The sequence below is a fragment of the Phodopus roborovskii genome, unplaced genomic scaffold (genome assembly GCF_943737965.1).
Source record: "Phodopus roborovskii unplaced genomic scaffold, PHOROB, whole genome shotgun sequence".
Lineage (NCBI taxonomy): Eukaryota > Metazoa > Chordata > Mammalia > Rodentia > Cricetidae > Phodopus > Phodopus roborovskii.
The window spans coordinates 39,497,119-39,519,979 of NW_026126525.1; the positions used below are offsets into that span (position 1 = coordinate 39,497,119).

Sequence of the window (22,861 nt, forward strand, 5' to 3'; positions counted from 1 at the left end):
CAAATCTTCTGGGGCATTACTCAATGTCACCACATTTCATTACATTGTATGCCCAGATTCCAGTCACAAAGCTGAAGGATTTGGTTCTTGCCCTGTTGGATTTTGGCTTTGTTCTGGTCTGATTATTCATTGTCAGATTTGTTAGGTTCCAAAGAAACTCAGGACAAATAGCTAATTGTGGTGCCTACTTAACACGAAAAACCTTCCTCTGGCCACCAGGCTCTATCAGCATTGCAAGTACCTGCTACAGAGTCCTAGCTTCTCTCAGAAATCCTTAACCCTGGCCTACACTAAGCCTGTGAGGTCTCTGAACTTCCTTTCCCTCCCCGAAGCTTCTCTTTATTATATAACCTAACCATTGTGTTCATTCACTCTCTTTGGCCATGCCCTTTCTTGATTCTCTTGGATTTTCTCCCTATCCTGTCTCTTCTCTTGTCCTTCTATTGTCTTTTCCTCCTGCAATTCCCCCCAGCACATCCCTCAGGGCTTGGTCTATTCTGCTGGCCATTTTTAGTCTGGGCTCTTCCAGATGTCCCAGGCTGTTTTCTTTCTCATATCAACAATAAAAACCTTCTCCTCAACCAACCTAGGAGTGGTCATGTCTTCATTTTCATTCAATATTATATATTGGTTTTTCTTATTATGTGTCTGTCTTATATTTTGAGCGTTTATAACTTGGATTTGATCTGAGTCTTTGGATTTTTGAAGTGTCATAATTGTTAAAGACCATGGGGACATTTAAATTTAAACTGAACACAATTTGCAATATAACCTGGCCATGAGTCTATGGGGACAAAAGTTATGACTTCAAATTAATGAGTTTAGGTGTCAGGTTGACAAACAGTGGATTTATGATTGTTAATTGTGAACTTGAAAGAATCACATATGGCAGGACTTTTGAGGAGTGGCAGTTATCTTGATTGTGTTAATTTAAATGGAAAGCATCTTCATTTTTGACAGGACTACTTCTTCAGCTGGGGATACTGGACTGTACAAAACAGAAAGAGGCCGGATTACTAGCGAGTTGAATTTCTCCTGACACAGCTTCAGGCTCCTGATGTTTTGACTTCTCATGATGATGGATCTTGATCTGCCAGCTCAAATAAACACACACACACACACACTCTCTCTCAAATGTTTAAAACATCTAAATGTATTTATTTGTGCAGAGCTCAGATGAAAACTTGCTGGAGTTGGTTCTCTCCTTCTAGAACTATGTGGGTTATAGGGATGGAGCTTAGGCCTGGCAGCAAGTTACTTCACCTGCTGAGCCAGCTCACTCTTCACAGTCAGTATCAGAGTATTTTATCCCAGCTATGGGAAAATAAAATAAAACTCTTACCTTTAAGAATTTTTTTTCTGAGCTGGGCAATGGGGGTGCACATCTTTACTAAATCTCAGCACTTGGGAGACAGAGCCCAGCTTGGTCTTGGTCTGTTTAGTGAGTTCCAGGACAGCTAGAGCTGTTATACAGAGAAACCCTGTCTCGAAAAACAAAACAACAATAAAAATTGCAAAAAAAATTTTTTTTGGATAAGGTTGCACTGTCTGCTAAGTTGCTTTTTTTTTTTTTTTTTTTTAGATTTCAAGTCTGAAAAACCATCCTCTTTTATAGTGGCGTGCACATTTCAAACCTGTTGTTCCAAGTCATTTATATTTTAATCGTGTATGCTTTTAAAGTGTACTTTAGTTCCAGGGAGAGAAAAGCAAAGGCTTGGCGGCTAGCCAAGCTTTTCGTGATAGGTGGTGTTGTGCTCACCCCTCCATCCCCCACCCCGATAATTCATGGTTTGCTTGGCTTTAGGAATGAGGCCACGCTTTAAATCCAAACTATTATTTTGACAGTGCGTGATGGGACTTTCCATGGCACATAGATTTACACACTTGAGGAAGAAACACAAACGACCGAAAGGCATTCGGTAGACTAAGTGTGTAGGTTGCGTGTTTCGGAAAACTTCTGTATTGAGCAGGGGTTGGTCCTGAGCCCATTCCCTGGGAGACAAAACTCTTCATGAAAATAATGGAGGAGAGTGAACACCGATGGGACTTGCACCCTCCGCCTTAGCCTGCCGGAGGTCGCAGCTGGGTCCCAGGCCCTGAAGCCAGACTTCCGGCAGGGCGGGGCGGGGGGGGGGGTGGAGCGAGGGCGGGGCGGTCAGGGTAGTTCTGCTGGAGACATGGCGCAGCTGGGTCGCGCGTTCTTGGCTCGGGTGCCCCTCCTACCCTGCGAAACCGGGCCTCTGAGGGTAAGGCAGTGCGGGGTGGGTGAGCGCCAGGCTCGCTTCCATAGGCGAAGGGTCCCGGGCCCAAGGAAGTGGGAAGACCCGGCCTCCTGGGAGAAGGGAGATGTAAAAGAACACGGGTGCTCCAGTGCAGGGAAGTGGGGAACGCCAGGGATTCCCGGGCACTGGCAGGTGAAACAGGCCTGGGGCCTTGGGGTTCAGGGTCAAGGCAGGCAAGGAGAGGTGTGAGGGGACAGAGGTTCCAGGACCTGGGGGGAATGTGAGGGAGAGGAGGGGGCTCCAGGGGCTCAGTGAAGGGAAAGAGACCCAGGGTTCCCAGAACTCAGGGAGATGAGAGGGTGGAAAAAAAAAAAAAAAAAAAAAAAAAAAAAGATGCGACTCTGCTGTAAAGGGACTTTCATTTGTAAATAAGCAGGGAATGGGACACAAGAAGGCTGAGTGAACTCTGCTTTGTCCAATGTTGGGATGAGAAGTCAGATATTATTTTGGAAGAAGTCCCTTGACCTTTTACCTACTTTTAGCACTGGCAAGCTCTTCCTCAAAGCTAGCCTGAAGGGCATAGGTCTCAGTTCTGTGGGTAGGAAAGACAAAGAGTAGGTTAGCAGGTAGGTTCCTTTGCCTCCTCACTCACAGTGCCTTGTTTTTGTGGGATGTGACAGGATTGACTTCATTTTGTATAATGAATTTTCACAAAGCAAATGCACACAAAAATGAAATAAACCAAAAGTCAAAACCTTGTGGAAGTTGGGTCTCACCTTCTACCAATGATTCCCAGGATCCAACCCTGTTTGTCAGTTTTAGGCCTTTCTCCCACAAGTAAACAAGCACAGTGTAATAAAGTGATTTGAAAGAGTCAAAACCTAAGGCACATTGAGATTCACTTTCTAAAGGGTCATCTCATGGTGGGATCCATTTGTTTCCCAACAAGTCCCAATGGAAATAAAATATGCAAGTGAAGAAACAAGACAGGGAAAGGCGGAGAAAGAAACAAGCAGTATTTCAAGGCAATCCTTGCCCCTGACTAGCTTAAAAATCTTAAGCTAAAAAGTAGAATTTCCTTATCCAAGTAGAAAAGTCAGGCCATCAGTTGATACCCTCACACTCCCTTCAAGTTTGATAGACTGGCCATGTAGTGTTCACGTAAGAAGAATGTGGGATGGTGTGAAAAAACAGGGTACTGGGAGGCAGCAAGATGGGAAAGGCCAGGGGTCCCAGGGGTTCATAGAAGCATAAGAGGGAGAATAGGGGTCAGACATAGGCTAGAAGGGGTCAGACATAGGCTAGAAGGGGCTCCAGATGTAAAGGCAGGAGTAGGTGTGGTGATTCTTTCAAGACGGAGAACCTTCTGGAAAGTGGTCTGTTCATTTCTAGAGTTGTGTTGACACTGTTTAAAGACAACACAGTATTGTACATACAGACAAAACCTCCATGTTATTTTCTTGAGAACTTGTCCTTTCATACTGGCAGCACCTCTGTGACCTATCGATGCTGTTAGGATGGTGGTGCCAGAGTCACAGACCAGAATCCCACTCTTCCGATACCACTGGATAATTCACTTCAAGAAGGAAATTCATTTGCTTAAGAAAAATATTACGGCATAGTGGTGCACACCTTTAGTCCCAGCATGTACACGATGGGGGTGGGGTGGGGGGGTAGAGGCAGGTGGATCTCTGTGAGTCTGAGGCCATCCTGGTCCACATGGCAAGTTCCAGGACAGCCAGAGGCCATCCTGGTCCACATGGCAAGTTCCAGGACAGCCAGGGCTATATTCAGAGACCATGTCTCAAAAAAAAAAAAAAAAAAAAAAAAAAAAAAAGTTGTGAAGTAATAGAGGTGCCTGTCTCCTTGACACATGAAGTTTGAATTCTCTGGGGAAAGAACGACATCTGTGAACTAGGAGCTGCCAAGAAACATTATGCTTTTGAGAGTAAATAGAAGATGTTATAACTGAAACCTCTTGTGTGAGAGAAATGCTTCAATTCCTATAAGCACTATCTGTGAATGCTGTTTTAGACTGAACCTTGACATAGGTAGGCCTCAGTTCAATCCAGTGAAATAGCTAGGACTCCTGCTTAAGTGCCAAGAAAAAAGAAAAAGGAAGGAAAGAAGGAAGGAAGGAAGAAAGAAAAAAGATCTTGCCCTTAGTTTTTGTTTTATTCTCCTGGGAAAACATTTAATGTAATCAGTTCTTTATCATGAGAAGTAATTGTTGGGCTTTCTTTAGAGACTCCCTGGTTGAAAAGATAGATGGAAGTGTGGAAATAGATACAATTATGTTTCTGGAGCAATGGTTAATCACTCATGATAAGCTTTGAAATAAATTTAGTGCCACGAAAGTATGTGTATCAAAGAAATAGAATAAAAAGTCAGTGCTGTTGTATCTTGTAGTGAGGTTAAATTTCTGTAGGGGAAAGTGTACAAATCACTCGTGTTTGTAGACTTGTTCCTCGTTGTTCACCACATGTCCTTTGGTTTTCATTTCAAGCAACCACTTTATTATTTTTATAAAAGTGATACCTGGTTGGTATTCATTTAAGCAATTTATATAGTTAAATAAAGTGCAGAGTAACAATTCTGTAAAAAATGAAGTTTTTCTTTATCATACTTAAAATTCTATTATTCCATCTATAATTCTGTCACATCTGGTTAGCTCACTGATTGTCCCCAGCACAGGGTCTGACACAGAGTAAACATGGAAGAAGCATTAACATGAGTGACTGTGCGCATCATGTTGTAGAGTTGGAGAATTTATTACTGTGGTTCACATAAAAATGTGTGAAATATGATAATGAGTTACTACCAGCTCCAACAGACTAAAAACATGGTATATTATAATGCACAGATGAACAAAACTGTGTACAAGGCCAAGCACACCTCCTAATCCTTGTAATCCTTTCAAGTAGTACCACCCCCTGATGACTAAGCATTCAAATATATGAGCCTATGGGGCCATTCCTTTTCAAACTATTCAAGCACATATACACAGCTGTACATACACACACACACACACACACACACACACACATACACACACATAAATTAAAAAGTAAAAAAAGGTAGTTTCATCCTGGAGAATAACATGTATCAGCAAAGCAAAGGTCATTTCCCATTTCTGCAAGTTGAAATGATTTGATGTAGTGGTGTTTGTGTCTTAGATCATGGAAAGAAGTGCTGGAGGTTCCTGATCTAAGAATGTCGTGGTAAAATCCATCCTTGTCTGCTTGGTGACCTTGATGTTGGAGAGCTTCAGAAGAAATGCTGTCTCTTTCTTCCATTCTGAAGAAGGGAGATAACCCCAAAGTGTCACTGTTTTAATTTTATTCTTTTTAAAAATATTTACTTATCTTTATTTCATGTGTATGGTTGTTTTGGCCTTATCTATGTCTGTGCCCCAGATGTATGTCTATGTCCCTATGATTACAGATGATTTCAATCACCACATAAGTGCTGGGAACCAAACCCAGGCCTTATAAGAGTAGTATAGCATCTCTCCAGCCCTCATTTTTAATAACTTTTTTGGGGTCAGGCTTTTGCTGTGTAATCCCAGGTATTGTTTTAATATTAGGATAAAGTTTGGGGGGCTCCCACATGGGGGACCATCTTGGGCTCCATAGCAAGTGAGGGTGATGTGGCCAAGCTGGGCATGTGTGTCCTGCCCATCCTTAGGGGGCGGGCAAGCAGATTGCCAGTTTCCAACATCAAGTAGCTTCAGATTCATAGGTTCTTCTGCCTCACACTGCAGAGTGTTATAGTCCCTTGCATCTCCTGTCTTCTAGTATCTCTTTTTGGAGTTTGCTCTAAGATCAGCTGTGTCTGCTGCCTAGGCTTCCTGAATCATGCTTACTTACCACCTCAGGGTGGGCTTCCAGTGCTGCCCAACAGGGAAGCTAGGTCCCAAGAGGAGGTAGGTCATAGAAGTTTCTACCCAGTGATTGTCATATGGTTTACCAGACAAATACAGCACTTCTACAGAAACTACCTGCCTAAGAGCAGAAGGGAGTTTCAATACAGCCCCTGAGATGTCCTAAAGTTGTAGACAAGAGTTTAGCCTGTATGATCGTTCAGAATGGAGGTAACTGGTGTAGTGTGAAGAGGCAGGTGGTGGTACCTAGGTTACTGGGCAACCTTTGAAGGACTTAGAGCTTCTCTGGAAGGCAGTGGAAGAGTGGAGGCCAATTATCAATCTTGCCTAATCTTCCCAGAAGAGAGGTGATGCAGGGTCAGGTAGCGACGGATACAGAGACTAGAAGTAGAGTGGTGTTCAGGAGGTTTACTGAGAGGCCTAGGTGAGTGGTTAGGGTTGGGGATAAGGAAGATGGGGCTGCTCTGAGGGGGACTTCAGGTTGGCAGCAACATTGTCAACAGGAAGGTAATGTCACTGAAGTAAAATGAGATAGGAGGATATCAGAAGTCAGAGTAGAAGGGATGAACTGAAGGCAACATTAGTTATAGAGTGTTGATGGTATGAACCTGAAGATTTGAATATGTGGTGATGATGAAGTCCAGTTTTCTCTTTGGCCCCTGAGGTAATGCAAGCAATGAAAACACCAGTCTCCAGTGAGGACATTGGAGGGTGGATAAGAGTTAAGAGTCATTCCTGAAAAGTGAATACACTCCCTGGACTCTAGGTAGTTAAGGTACCTACTTGGAGGGGAGGTGTTAGTTCAGTCTGGGGAGGTACCAACACTGTGGGAGCTGGGTTTGAATAATGGTAGGAAGCCATTCATGAAACAAAAGGAGGCAGTAGACAGTTTGTTTTGCAAGGCTCAGCACTTTCCCTGAGTGTCAGTTTAAAAGGGAGATAAGGCACAGGGAGGGCCCAGAGGACTGACAGTGCTGAGTCTATCCACTTCCTACAGCCTGGGGAGCCATTGTAGAACCCCAAGGAAAAAAGGATGGTCTTCTCTTTAGATCCCAGGAGAGCCACACTGAGTGGGTTGGGGTGAGCAGATGCTGGAGGTTGGAGACTGTAAAGGTGACACAGAGATAGCCATCAGTATCTGAACAATTTGGAATATGAGCCTTTGATATTAGGTAGTGGATAGAGGAGAGGCAGTATGAGTTCAAACGCCTTCTCCATTGCTGGGACGAGGAAACAGTGCTGCCCTTTACCTTTTGACCTGACAGTGACTCTCCTATCGAAAACTCTTCCTTGCTGTGGCTTAGATAGCCCCACTGCACATTTCACAGCCACCCTGAGTATAGCCCTGGCCCCTTCTACCTGTGGCAATGTCCTACCTCCATTCTGTGTTATCCTATAACATGCACCAACGTTTAATATACTGTATTTGTTAATCTTAATTTGTTTATCCCATTCCCCAAAAAATCTAATCTAACCAAGGGTAGACTAGTGTATCTTTTTTCGTTATTGTTGTTCACTGTTATATTGTCATTGCCTAGAATATTGTTTGGGGCATAGTAGGTACTCAATTAAAAACTTGCTAAAAATAAGTAAGCAATGAACTTTACCATAATGTCTGTTTTCTGTCTAATAATTTTCCACATAAGCAAATTCTGTAATCCAAGCAAACCTTTTTTTAAGAACCAAGATTGTTGGTTCAAAAATGAGAGTCATGTTACTCTTGGCTGATATAATATGGAGTCAAGAAGACATATGTCAAGGGCAAACAGGAATGAAGACTCCGTTGGAGCACCTCTGACCACTCCCTAACACGTCTTTGTTTCATCTCCCTTTACTGTGCAGCGCTGGGAGATACCTTGATCTGCATCTAACTGCAGGCAGATAAGAACTGTAGTAAGGATGGGAAGTATGCCCCCTAGCACAGAGCAATAACTTCTTCAAGGACTTTGGTTCATTGCCATGAAATGTGTCATTACTCAGAAATGAAATTTCTGCCTTGCTCCTGGCAACTGCAAGATTCAGCCTAGCCTTTGGAGTCTGGTGTCTAGCAATGTGTTTTCTTTTACATCCAGGCTAGTTGCAATGGCGACAAGATCTAAGCTCCTCAGAAGTTCAGAATCCCAGCACTCTGCAGTACTGTTGTAAGGTTTAGAATGGGTAGGGATGCTCAGGTGGTACACACAGTTACAGAGTGTGCTTTATCTAGCTGTGGAGATCTGGGGGTGTGGGGGACACAGAGTTTGAACAATTCAGTTCTTTAAGTTTGTAGGGTCATGGTTGGCATATGGGGTGCCGGGGCAGTTCTTACTGTCTAAGAACCTTGCTTTCTACATTGGAACATGCAGAAGAGCCGATCCTATGTTACCACATATCTCCTGCTAAGAACTGTAGGTGCTATACTGAAAAGGCAGTGTCTGGACACAAAAGGACATGTGCTTGCATACAGGATTCAACTTTGTGTTGGACATTTCAAATGAAATGGCATCTAATGAATGTGGGATACTCAACCAGTGTTAAGATGTGTCTATCTCCGCAGTCTTTTTCTGATACTTTACTACAATGAGTAGTTTCTTGTGGATTGTTCCAGAATCTTTTGTGTTTGTGCCAACACAGAGGAAGATAACCTCTTCTGAAAAACACATGGTAGAGATTATGCATCACTTTCTTTGCATCTTCCTCTTAACACATAAGGCTTCACATTGTTGGCATTCAAGAAATGTTGCTGAGAAGCTGGACAACTCCAGCATGTGAGTTGTGTCCATGTTTTATGAATAGCTTTGGCTATTTTGAGCTTGTTGTAGTTCCATATCAAATTAGGATAGTCTCATCAACTTTTGTAAAAAGTGAAATAGGATTTTGATAAGGATATAATTTGTTTTCAATGTTAGCAGTAGAACCCAGGGCCTTGTACATGCTAGGCAAATCCTCTGCCACTGAACTACACCTCTTGTTCTTTGAAGAGAATGCCCCTTCTCCACTGTCTACTTAATAAGGGGGCATATTTTTGAATGTCAGGTAACTCAATCTAAGGATATTACATGTAACATTTTGATAAGTGTTGCCAAATTGATCTCCAGAGAAATAGGCACCGATGTGGGGTGGGGGTGGATGTTTACACTTTCTCCTGGTTTTGACAGGTGATTCTACTGAGTTGAAAAAGAGTAGTTCAGGCCATTGAGAAAAATAGAGCAAAGGTTAGGAGGGGAAGGTTCTTGACAAGCTTTAGGAATGCTGCAGCAACAGTAACTCTAGGTTTTATTGTTGGAACTGGTATGAAGTAGTTTTAGAAAAGCAAGCTGAGGCCACACTAGGTGGGTGGCTTTGAAGACCTGAGTACAGTCTCCAGAACCCATATAAATCCAGGTCAAGTAGTATATACAATTCCAGTATTGGGGAGGCAGAGGTAGGAAGACTCCTGGAACATGCTGGCCCACTAGTATAGCCCAAGCAGCCATTTCCAGGCCAATGATGGACTCAGTTCCAAAGAACATGGAGGACAGCCACTGAATAATGATATTCATGGTTGATCTGTGGCAGTTGTATGCACACACTGTCATATTCACACACACACATAGAGAGGAGAGAGAGAAATGAGGTGTGTGGTTTTGTCTTTTTGGGTCTGGATGTGCCCATGGTTCTAAGGTATCCAATTTGATTGTGGAGGCCTGGTCAACAGCCTCAGTGTTAGTGGTGGAATAGCTGAGCCAATAGTTATTAATTATAATGAATACATAATTAATTATTATTATTGATCTGTTTAACCCCAGAACTTCCCTGGGAAAATCCATTGCTTAATGAATTTTACAGATTTGAAACTGAGTTTTCTTAAAATATAATCTAGCATGTTTAGGTACTATTTTTAAAAGATAATTATTTTACATGAACTGTCAGAACCAAATTTGTGGTGCAAAAAGCAGAATAACACCAACAGTGTCCTCAACAAAAATCCCAACCCGTCTCACCTGTTTTTGTACTGATGCTTAGGTTTTGTGTAGACAAGGGCTCATCACAGGCCTTCAGGGCCCTGTAAATGAAGAAGCACCCCCAGTGAAAGGGGCATACTTACACTGTATGACTGGATGTGGGGTGGGCAGCAAAACTTACCTCAGGTGAGCATGGCTCAGGGTTGTACTGACTCATGTAGTCTTTGTATGACTTCTGAGTTTTATGTGAATTCTCCCAGCATCTTAATATTGAGTCAAATTTCAAGACTTTGTGGTAGCTGTTAGGGTCCTTGAGAAGCCCCATAGAAGACTACCAGTCAGTCATGTATGCAGAAAGAATGTTTATTAAGATCCCAACATGTTGGGATGACAATTGGTGATGATGAGAGAAGCCCACAAACTCCTTTTAAGTAAGATTAGGGGAATTTCAGGGAGGGGAAGTTAGTCTGGGGGCTGGTTGGTGGGTTTAAACAAAAAGTTTATAGGTTGCTATAGAATTGGTTGGTGGCTTAGTTCTCTTAAGCTTGCACAAGGCTGTGGGACACCCACTCGATTGCTTGCTCCTGGGTTGCGACTTTCCCAAGAACTGCTTGTTCTATCAGTGGGTTCCAGTAAACTGAAACTAAGGCCTTGTCTGTGGAAGGGTTACTAGCAGGGTCTGTCATGACTCCTTGGTTCTTTCAGTAGCCTCATAATATACATTTGGCCTAAGATGACCACTGTGTGTATATTTTAGTTAACCTACTTACCTTAGGCTAGCAAAAAAAAAAAAAAAAAAAAAAAAAAATCTTTACATTATTTAGGAATGAATCTCATCTATGGTTTTTAATGCCCTAGGGAAAGAACAAAGACAAATACTTTTGCAATTTTGAGGATAAGTGTGATCACTCCTGGTGCACATGCTGGGTATGATATGGGAGGCTGCTGAGTACAGAAGTGGAGGGGGTGAAAGCCAGTCTTCCTAAGGCAGATTTAGAGCTCAACATGTAATAAGTAGACATTTCCAAAATATGAAGACTTTAGAAAAATTTTCAAAGTTCAGGACACCAAAGACCTACAGGGAAACCAGTGCTTATGAGAAAGGCATTATTTCTAATTGAAGAAAAAAAAAAAACTCACTTCTAAATGTAGAAAAATCACAATGTAAAATTTGAAGATCATTTAATTAAGGCTTATTATTGTTGCATCCATTTCTCATAATTCAGAAGGACATGGGAAGATAAAGTTTTGAATTATTCAGAATTTTTCCTTGTAGAAAGAGGCATGGTCAAACCTTGGTCCTGTGAGATCCAGTTACTTTGTGAGTCTTCATAGACAACTTGTGACCAAGCAAAGAGATGGATGACTTCATGCTCACACATGTGCTGTGAGTTACAGAGGATGGTATCAATTACAATAGGAAGTCAGGGCTTTCCCTTGCAGTGGTAGGAAAGGCATTCATAAAAGTATTCTCAATCAGATCACATGAACTTACTAAGACATATATTGATGCTTCATTAACACAGTAGCGTTGCTATTATCAAATACACTTTTCCCTTTGTATGCTTCCTTTGTCAGTTAGATGGATGATAAAATGTTTTTAAATATATTTTAAATGTTTTTATTTAAGTAATTAATTATCCTTCACAAAGCATCATATTTCCTGCACAAATTAACCACAAATAAATAAAAATTCATGGCAGAGCCTTTTGAACATTGCAGTACATTTTTTTCATTATTCACAGATAGTGACAAATTTGCCAGCCCACATGTGCAGATTTTCTGATTCATCATCTTAATGGAGTCATTGTGGAGGTGGGTCTTAAGCAGATCTGCCATTTATGAAGAAAAAGATGATTGTAGGTTGCTTGGATTGTTGTGTCATAGCAAAAGGATACAGGGAAAAAAAACAAGCCTTGTCTATTGAATTCTATAGAATTATGATGAAGAAGATGATACATAACCAGATTTGCAAATCTTGACCTTTGGTGATGATTTTTCCTGATTATGAAATAAGATCATGCTGCTCAGTAGATCTTGGAAAGGAAAAGAAGTTATCTGTAACCCCATCACTTAGCAATAATAACCAAGTACAGGGAGACTCTGAAGCCAGAGTCATTTTCATCATTTGAGTCATCTTCACTTCTTACTATTATTTTATTTACAGACTTATTATTTTTAAAAGTTTTATTTATGCATCTATGTGAGTATATGTCATGTGTTAGGGGTGCTCACAAGGCCAAGCAAAGATTGCTGGAGGCTGAAGTTACAGGTGGTTATGAGCCTAATGATGTTGGATGGGGAAACTGAACTCAGGTCCTTTGCAAGTGCATGGGCAGGTGGTTCATGGTGTGTAGCTGTTGTCTACAAGTGGCATGGGCAGATAGCACCCAGTTCACTACTTATTGTTGTTCCCTTCTTATCTTTGTCCTAACTGTATTTTTATGGAGACTAGGTAGCCTCAGACTTGCTATGTATTTGAAGATGATCTCTTTGGTACTCTATGTATGCACTACCAAGCCTTATTTTCTGTACAGTACTGGACATTAAATCCAGGGTTTGTACATGCTAGGCAGTACTCTTGCCAACTGAGCTAATCCCCACCCCTAAGCATAGCGTCTTATTTATAATTAAGAAAATAATGTGTGTGTGTGTGTGTGTGTGTGTATAGACTTAACATCATAACATCATATCATAAATGCTGTTTTGCATAAATGCAGCTAGACATCCTTATTGTAGTCTGCTCACAATTCTAATTATTTCTTTGGGGATAAATTTGAAGATACCATGGATTATCTGATTACAGCTATGTGGCACACAGAAAAACTCTGGTAGGCAATGATAGGTCTAGAATTTTGATCTTTCCACCATGACCTACCTGGTGGAAATGTCACATCCCTCCCTTGTGTATGAATAAAACTTAAGAGAAACTTAGAAGAAAGCCAGTGACAGAGTGCCAGGGTGTTATAGGAACAGGCACCAAAGTTGGTAAACCTGTATTTGAATTTGGTTCTGCAACTTTGTTAGTAATCATAATGTCTATGAGCCTCTGCTAGGCAATGGGGTAAAAATTAACTATTTCAAGCCTGTGGTGATTAGATGGTTTGTTATCTAATCTTAGCCCATAATAACCACCACATGAATGTTGGTTTATTCTCTGTGTGTGTTTTAAATTTATTTTTATTTTATGTTCATTGATGTTTTGCCTGCATGTATGTCTCTGTTGAGGGTGTCAGACTGGAGTTACAGATAGGAGCTGCCATGTGGGTACTGGGAATTGAACCCAAGTCCATTTGGAAGAGAATGTAACCTCAGGGCTGTAACCACTGAGCTATCTCTTCAGCTCCTTCAGTGTATGTTTTGTCCCATACTTAAAGCTTGTTTTTATAATGAAAATGTGTGAGAATAGCAGTGCTTTTCACAATTCATTTTAAATTGTGAAATATAAAACTAAGTAAAATAAATATGTTTTAGGTTAATTTGAATTATTTACCCTTCATTTCAAACATAGCAGGAATAAGAATTTTAAAATAACTGTCTTCAGTAATTTAAAGGCAGAATGTGGTTTTCATCTAAATTATTATTTTCCTTTTGTTAATGGGCTGGCCTTGAACTTGTGATCCACCTGCTTCAGCCTCCTGAATGGCCATGGTTACACTCTGAAGACCAGGCTGACCTTGAACTGAGATATCAGCCTGCCTCTGTTTCCCAAGTGCTGGGATTCTGCCTGGCAAGCTGCATTGCTTTTTATACCTGAATGTAAACATAACTTCTGCAAGTGATAATGCCATTATTTACACTGGAGTACTATGTGCTGTGAACGACATTTTTTCTTTTTCCCTCTAAGTACTACTGTACTCATTTTACTTTACGACAACTAGTGAAATCCTTACAATGTCCCATGAAGATGCTTTTGTTGATCTCATTTTATGAATGAAGAAACTGAGACAAAAAGAAGTTTAAGAACTTGATTATGATTATAGGCTGTGGAGGGATTTCTTTAACTGTGTTGTCTCAGTCCCGGAACCCATGATTTTTAAACCACCTCAGTATAGTACTTAATAATTATATTCATTTAACATATTTAATTATTCAGAAAAATTACTTAAGTGCAATAATTATGGACAGTTAGAAGATTTCATCTCATTTGTAAGTATACAGCTGTACAAGTCTCAACTCACTTTTTTTTTTCCTTTTAGTTTTTCAGTCATGGAACAAAAACACTGTATCAAAGCATCGATGCTCCACAGTCTAAATTCTTCCCTCCCCTTTTAAAGCCTATGTTACCACCTAATACTTTTCAAGGAAAAGTGGCTTTTATTACTGGAGGAGGTACGGGCCTTGGCAAGGCAATGACAACTTTCCTGTCCAGCCTGGGTGCCCATTGTGTGATAGCTAGCAGGTAAGTGTCACTTGACAGTCTGTGAAGAAACTAACAGTGGTGTTCCAAAGCTATTTGATTGCATTTTGTATAAAACATTCTGTAGATTGATGAAATAAATCTCCTTGGAAAAATTCAGTTGCAATTTGAGATGTAAAAATAGTAAAAATTATGAAACTGCTTGTGTTAACGGTTTTTGTTTCCTGAATATAAAGGTGGAGTTCAAAAGGACTACATTGAGGTGGTTTTGATTTCTGTTGGGCTCCTTATCCTTATTACTAGTTCAACTGATAATTTACATTTGCCAGAGTAATGGATGCATCCCTTAGGTTTGCTTTAAGGTGGACAAGAGTTTCAAAATACATATTATGATGGACATAAAGCCAGAGGCAGAAGTTCTTATATAGGTGTTACATTTGTTTATGCTGCATTTGTTTAATTATGTAAAAATGTGTTGCTGTTTGACCTTGCCTGCCTAAGGCACCTGACTGGTCTAATAAAGAGCTGAATGTTCAATGGATAGGCAGGGATGGCAGGCAGAGAGCATAAGTAGGAGGAAAAATCTAGGCTTGAGAGTAAAAGAAGGAGAGAATGAGGGAGAAACTGAGGGACACATCCTGGGCCTAGAAGCCAGGCAGCTGCCAGCCAGACATGGAGACAGTAGGAAAATAAGATATACAGAAAGAAAGGAAGGAAGGAAGAAAGAAAGAAAGGTAAAAAGCCTTGAGGCAAAATGCAGATATAGAGAAGCAGGTTAAATTATAAGAGCTAGCAAGAAACTAGCCTAAGCTAAGGCTGAGCATTCATACCCAATAATGTTTCTATGTCATGCTTTGGGAGCTGGTTAGTGGCCAAAAAGAACACTCCTGGTACATTTGGCATTCCAATGTGGGGATGGAATTTCCACACAGAGCCTGAATCAAAAAAAAAAAAAAAAAAAAAAAAAAAAGAAAAAAAAAAAAAGGCTTGGGTGTTCAGTAGAAACAGTGTGCTGGGTAGGGATACCTGCTGCAATGGGCATAGGCATCCCAAAGCTAGGGAGAATTGAATGCAGTTCCCATTTGAACGCAGCTCTTGACCAGGCTACTGGGCATAAACCTGATTTCTCATGGACCCGAGGAGGGGATGGGGCTACCCCCTTCCTGGACCTTAACAGTTTAAAGTTTGGTGTAGGTGTCAGAGAATGCTGCAAGTGAGCAGCTGTGGGCACTTAGTAAAGCAGGTCCAGATGGACAAAAAACCTCTAAACAGGTTCTGGTATGTTTAAAATGTGTGTAAGTTTAAGAAAGAAAAGAAAATGGGTACATACAGTCATAGAAAAAATAGTTTAAAAGTAATGAAGTCTTTAAAGAAAGAGTAAACTAATATAAAAAAGAATAAAGGTGAAAAATACACAGGGAGTCTGACCATGTGTGGTGGTATGTTGACTTTGAAGTTTTTGAATGCTGATGAGCCAACAACAGCTGCCTAGAGACATGGGATTGTAAGAGGGACTGCTGAATTAAACCAGCCTAGCTACTTTAGGGATGTCTTAACTTTAAAATGGAAGTAAAAAAAAAAAAAATGTATTGCATTGGGGAAGTGGTTATGCTTTTGTTTCCAGAAACAAGAGGCCGTGGATTCATTCAAAGTTATTCATTCATTCAAAGAAAGTCATTCAAAGTTAATAGAGATCAGGTTTGATGGGGGGGGGGAGCTCCTTGAAAATCCTGGCTACAGACATAAAGAAATAAACATAGAAAAAGCTACAAGATAGGTGATGCATATTTTTCCTGCTCAAATATAAAACAAAAAAAAAAAATCATCTTTGGCTAGCTTCTGTACAACACACAGTTCATACTTGTATTAATGTAGAATATGTATGTTACCTTTGAAAGTTTATGTTTTCAGAATGAGGAGACCAGGCATCAATGAAACAGGTGGCCCAGGTGATCCAGCATCTCAGAGTGCCTCTGTTGAGTTTTTTTAGAGCTCTGCATCCAGAACAAATTCAAGGCTGCTGGCTGAGAATAGGTCTAGCCTATTCTAGACAGGACTGCAGTGGCATAGGCATCCCAGAGCTAGGGAGAATTGAATGCAGTTCCCAATTGAACGAAGCTCTTGACCAGGCTCCTGAGCATAAAGCTGATTTCTCATGGACCCGAGGAGGGGATGGGTCCCATTGTACAGAGAATGGACAACGAATGTTACAGCTAGTTTTCTGGGGACTTGGCAATTATCTCAATTTTCTCAGATTACCTAAAGATGTCTTCACCCACAGAAAACAGGAAACAGTCTAGAGAATACAACACCCCAAGAGGTGTTTTTGTTATTTCTTGGGTTTTGGGTGATTGCCATCATTTTGGGGGGATATAGGAATATAGGACAAAAGGACAACTATTAGTATCAAATATTTGACATTGATATGGATTTTGGCACATTGATACAAATTTTAAGTTATTTTGTTATACCGTATATATATTTTTCCTCTTATTTGGGCTATTGTGCTTATGCAGCTCATTTAAAAATGCAATGTAATAATTAAGAAATGCAGGTAAGTAGTTAGTCATATATAATAATCAAACTTGTAGTCATATATGGTATGTTTTCAAGGTTAATCAGATATATTTAGATAGATGGTCTTCAAACACTTCAAAGACTTACAGAATATGACATTTAAGATGTTTAATAACCTAAGGCTTTTCATAACAGTGAGACATTTCTGCTTCTGGCAGCACTAATCTATTTCATAAAATAATCATGGGCATTGAAGAACCTCCATATGGAGTTTGCTTTCATTGGCAAAGCTAACCATTTGGGTAAGAAACTGCTCTTGTCTTGGCTGCTGACAATATGTTGTACAAACTGGATAAGCAAGATACAAAGGAAAAAGACTGTCGACTTTTGCCAAGAAAAGGCAGGACAGTCCTTCAAAAGTCCTGTTTCATAGAAGAGTTTGCCAGATATTCTAGGCCCCAATATTGGGATGCCCCAATATTGAAGAGGAACTTTGGGTGACTGTCCAGACAGCCAGATATCTCTGTTGTTTTGGAAGTGGCTTGCATTGCACTTCCTGTTTGCTTAGGTAATATTACATCCTTCTGGGGTCTTTGATGGAGTTGAAGACTAGATAGTTTTCCTAAGTTATGATAGAAGGTAAATTAGGTACAAAACTTTGGACTCACCAAGAAAGGATAAATAATGGAGTATTTTCACTGAATTTGCCAAATACAAATGGACTTGTTATTGTAAATCTAATTTTTACTTGATAACTGTTCTTATTGTATTTAGTTTTACTATGTTAAAGTTAAAATCCCTTTTTTATTTAGACAGAATAGGGAAACGTGAAATATTTGATTGGTCTAATAAAGAGCTGAACAGCCAGTAGCTAGGCTGAGAATAGATAGGCAGGGCTGGCAGGCAGAGTGGATAAACAGAAGAAATCTAGGCTTGAGAGAGAAGAAGAGAATGGGGGAAAATAGGGATGCACCCTGGGCCAAAAGCCAGGAATTTGCCAGCCAGTCAGCCAGCCAGCCAGCCATAGAGATAGCAGGAAAGGAAAAAAATACAGAAAGAAAGAAAAATAAAAAGCCCTGAGGTAAAATATAGATGAAGGGAAACAGGATAAGTTATAAGAGCTAGAATGAGAGAAGTTGCAAACATGTGTTGTGATATACATACCCAAGAGCTGAGCATTATGGCATATACCTTAACCCTGATGCTGGGAAGGCTGAAGCATGAAGACAATGCCAGCCTGAGCTACAGGGTGAGGCCTGGTCACAAAACAAGGGCTGGAGAGATAGCTCAGTGGTTAAGAGTGTTTGCTGCTCTCACAGAGTACCTGGGTTCAATTCCCGGCACTCACATCAGGTTGCTCACAACAGCCTTTAATTCAAGCTCCAGGAGATCTAGTGCCATCTTCTGGCCTCCAAGGACACCCACACTTATGTACACATAGCCACACACATAGACATAATTAAATATAAATGTTTAGAAAAACAACATGCCTAAGAAGGTACAGATGGTCAAGGGGAGTTTTTTAAAAAGTGTTGTTAAGGAAATGGGTGATGCTGGGGATCTGAACTAGGCAGAGTTTGATTGATGGATATCAGGGTCAGGTTGCCTGGCCATCTCTCTTTGGCAGGGACATTGCGGCTGGAAACAGTCTTCTAACTGGAGACTGAAGAAGGGGTGTGAACCCATCAAATGGAGAGAAAGCCATCTTATCCTAGCTGGGGCAAAGCTACCAGAAAGAGCACCCAGAAACCGTTCAGACGTGGGCTGGATATACAGTACCGGAATCAGTCCATCCAATTGACTTGGGGACTTAATATATCAAAATATACCAGGGAGGAAGAAAGGTTAGATCTGCAGGGACTTCCAGACACCTGGATTGGAGGAGCAAAGCATGTCACAGACATTAGATAATTCCTCTTGTGACGTGATGGTTGAGGTCTCTTGGTGACCAAGTAGAGGAGAGTGTAGGGAAGAAGACCAGAAGAAGCTGCAACTTTGGGAAGATAACACAGTATGTCTCCAGAGGAAGTTGTAGCTAGTCATCCTAGGGGCCAGGAGAGAGTGGGTTGAAGACAAGGCCTGGAGGTCAGCCTTGTCCACTTCTCTGTGTTGCCATGGAGCCAAGTGCCTATGCTCTGAAACCTTACAGTTGCAGATGTTGTACCTTCCGTTTCTCAATAAAGTTCTCTGGAACAAACAAACAAACAAACAAAAAACAGTTGTAAGAGCTAGCAAGAAACTAGCCTAAGCATTCATAACTAATAACAAGTTCCCATGTCATGATTTTGGAGCTGGATGGCTCAAAAGCAAAAGCTTGGTAGACCATCTTACTATGAAGTCTGGGTCTTTAGAGTCTTGTTAAAAACTTTGCCCAAGGCAATCAGCATGTCGTTCACAAATGCACATTTATTATTTTCTTAATGTAATGTTTTTTTTAACAATTTTAAAATATTATTTTCACTTTAATGCTATACAGTTCCCCTTCATGGATTGTGTTTTATGTTTCTTTCATGGATGTAAGACTGGACACAGTGTTATTCAAACTCAAATTTAATCTGAACCTCCTGGGGATTATAACAACAATATATTTCTTTGGTTGAAGAATGAATATAATGATTCCAATCAAGGAATCAATTGAAATTAGTAAGTAAGTCAGGTGTGGCTGCACACACCTTAACTGCAGCACATGGGAGGTAGAGGCAGGAAGATGAGGAGGAATTCAAGGCCATTGTCTAAATGCATGGAGAGTTGAAGACCAATATGGACCCCTTGAGTTCCTGTTTCCAAAACAAAATCCTTCAAATAATTTGATATGTAGATAATTCTAAAGTTGCTCATATAAAAGTGACTAATTCAGTGAATTAGTTTCAGATATATGAAAATTGTTTAAATTTAACTTTTAAAAGTGATATTGACTTGGTTTTCCTGTAAGTGTAAATTTCATACTTTAACAGAAATGGTTTTCTTTAAACTGTCAGCTTTCTATGTTTTTTAGCTTAGGAAATTAAAAAGAAACGTGTGAGAGCATTTTAAAACTCATAAGTTCCCTGTGTTTATTTCTAGGAATATTGATGTTTTGAAAGCTACGGCAGAAGAGATTTCTTCTAAAACTGGAAATAAGGTATATTGAAAAGCAGCTCTTTGAATCTGATGTGGGGATTATAATATTTATATAGTTTAATTGTACTTTTGGTTTAGGAAATCTGGAAATGGCTGACTTCTTCTCTTTCTTGTTTTGAAGGTTCATGCTATTCGGTGTGATATACGGGATCCTGATATGGTACATAACACAGTGCTGGAGCTGGTCAAAGTGGCAGGGCATCCTGATGTAAGTGTGATGGAATGAAGCCTTTCAAAGCCCCTGGGAACTCCACCAGGACACACACAGGGAATGAGCTATCAGTGAGAGCCAGGAAAATGCCGGCTCTGCTTGAAACAGAGAAAAGATTAGATGGACTCTTCTGCCATTACCCTGCAGGGATACTTAAAAAACACATTTATAATTGTAGAAAAAACTTGATTTCACTTTATTTAATGAAATTATACAAAAAAATGCGAGCACAGTAGTTAGTTTCAGTGATTGGGTTTGCTTTTCCTAATAAATGTCAGCATCTCTCAGCCGATGGGAAATCATCAGAAATCCTACTGTGCTGCTTTCCACACCTGAGAGGTAATGATGCTTTGCTGTTACTTAGTTCATCTATTAGAGACAAGCTGTTTCTTCTAGCTGTCTCAGAGAGAAGACTTTTCTCTGATGAAAACTATTTTAGACAGACCTGTAATACTGAAGCTGTTTAAGAGCCCAGCAGATCCCTCACTGGGAGTGAAGAAAGGGCAACCAGTGAAGAAGTTCACTTCTTAAAATTAAAGGATGGTGTAACTGAAAACACTTCATTCTGGTGATTTGTGTATGTGTGTGGCGGTTGGGATAGGGGTTTCCTTTCCATGTAGCCCACTGTTTCAAGCACTTTCACACCAGCCTGGTCTCAGAGCCATGTCAACCCCAAATAACACACAGAGACACTATATTAGTTATGAAGCTGTTGGACTGTTATTAGCATTTCTTATTGGTTAGTCTTAAATACTAACTCATAATTACCAATATATGTATTTCTACATTGTCTTATCTTACTGAGGACACCAAACTTGTGTCCTCTCCTCCTAATATCACATTGCAACTCCTCTCTACTACATCTCCCAGAATCCTCCTTGTCTCCCAGTCCCACTTATCTTGCTTCCCTATAGGCCAACAGTGCTTTACTCATTAACTGATAAGAAGAAACATATTTACAGAATGACATCTCCCATCAGCCATGCTGGCCTGAACTTCCCGTGTACCCCCAGGCTGGCTTTTAATGTTTTCAGCCCATGTCTCAGCCTTCCTAATGCTGTCATTATAGGTCTGCACCAACACAGCTGGCTGAAAGGCATCTTACAATTATTGAAGTAAAGTGTAGTTACATGGTACATACTTTTACCTATATTTGTTGTCTCTATAGTCTACATTAATTTAAAGACAGGACTCAGTTCTCAGATTGGAAAATTACAGGTTTTTTTTTTTTTTTTTTTTTTTTTTTTACAGACTCAAGAAACATAAAAACCAACCTCATGGTATTGCTTCGTAGCTGCCTGGTATATTCAGATATGCTTTCTAATACCTCAGCTTATTTCTTTTAGGTGGTGATAAACAATGCAGCAGGGAATTTCGTTTCTCCCAGTGAAAGACTGTCTCCTAATGCTTGGAAGACCATAACTGACATAGTTCTCAATGGCACAGCCTATGTGACTCTAGAAATCGGAAAGCAGCTAATTAAAGCACAGAAAGGTATATCTATCTGTTCATTCCTACTGTGTTTATTGGGTACGTTCTCAGCTGAGCCTGGGCCAAGCCCTGGCAAATGTCAAGGTGTAAATAAGACAGTTTGCACTTACACATCTCACAGTTGTAAAGACCCATGTTTGCCAGAGTTTGTAGTGTAAGTGCTTACTATTAAGCACAGTTTTTCCAGGGCTTTACTATGACAATTTCTTCCTGTAGCCAGTGATTAGATTCAGAAATAAGATGCAGTTGAGATTAACTTTCAAAACAGTAGGAGTCGAGAAAGAGGACAAGGAATCAGGAGCATCCCTGGGTAGAGGCCTGGTAGAGGGAAGGGTAGGTGTGTTTAGAAAATTAGAGAATTTGATATGGATAGAGAAGGGGAGAGAGGAGACAGGAAACAGTTGTGGGGAAGTGGCTTGATATGTAATGGAGAAAGTTCCCACAACTAAAATATGAAGTTAGTTGTCCATCAAATTATCTTTTGAAGAATACTGATTTAATGGAAAGTAGCACTGACTTCATTGTGGGGCTGGGAAGTCTGATGTTTTTCTCTTTGTCATATGAAAAGATGGTATGTGTGGGTAGTAAGGCAGGAGAAGTTTCAAAGCTCATAGAAGCACAACTTCCTCACTAGAGGAAGATTTTTAACTGGGGTGAATAGATGAAAGTGACACCTTTGAGATTGCATACATTGGAGAGATTGAGAACACTACAAAGAGACTAGATTTAAATGGATGTCACTAAAACATTTTTGTCAGAACTGTGAACCAACTTCTTTATTAAAATGTATGCCCATATAAATAGAAAATGTGTAATGCCTGTATATATACTTAAGCAAACACAAACATTTCAAGGAGGGGGAGAAAGAAATGCTAATGCTAGATAGGATGCTTTGTTTTCTAGAGCCTCACTGTGACTTTATGTAGCAGACCTTAGGCCATGTTCCATCTGAAGCAGAGGTGTACAAGATTGTACATCTGAATAATTTGGGGTCAGGACTTGAAGCTTGGGCATTTTCTCGGAGTAGGTTGAGCACAGGGCCAAGGGCCAAGACTCTCAGTGACTGGTGTGGAGGGAGGAAGATATTATACATGACCTTTTCCTCCTCTCTGGTTCAGAAACTTTTATCTAAGA

The 22,861-nt window shown here is 40.4% G+C and overlaps 1 protein-coding gene across 1 annotated transcript in view; it reads left to right on the forward strand.

Moving 5' to 3' along the window:
* Positions 1-2,146: 2,146 nt before the first annotated feature.
* Decr1 (2,4-dienoyl-CoA reductase 1) overlaps positions 2,147-22,861 on the forward strand; it is a 29,521-nt gene continuing 8,806 nt past the window's right edge. The window contains exons 1-5 of the mRNA XM_051198612.1: positions 2,147-2,246; positions 14,228-14,430; positions 19,969-20,026; positions 20,147-20,233; positions 21,583-21,730. Coding sequence (XP_051054569.1) covers positions 2,178-2,246; positions 14,228-14,430; positions 19,969-20,026; positions 20,147-20,233; positions 21,583-21,730 — 565 coding nt within the window. The 5' untranslated portion in view covers positions 2,147-2,177. The remainder of the gene's footprint in view (positions 2,247-14,227; positions 14,431-19,968; positions 20,027-20,146; positions 20,234-21,582; positions 21,731-22,861) is intronic.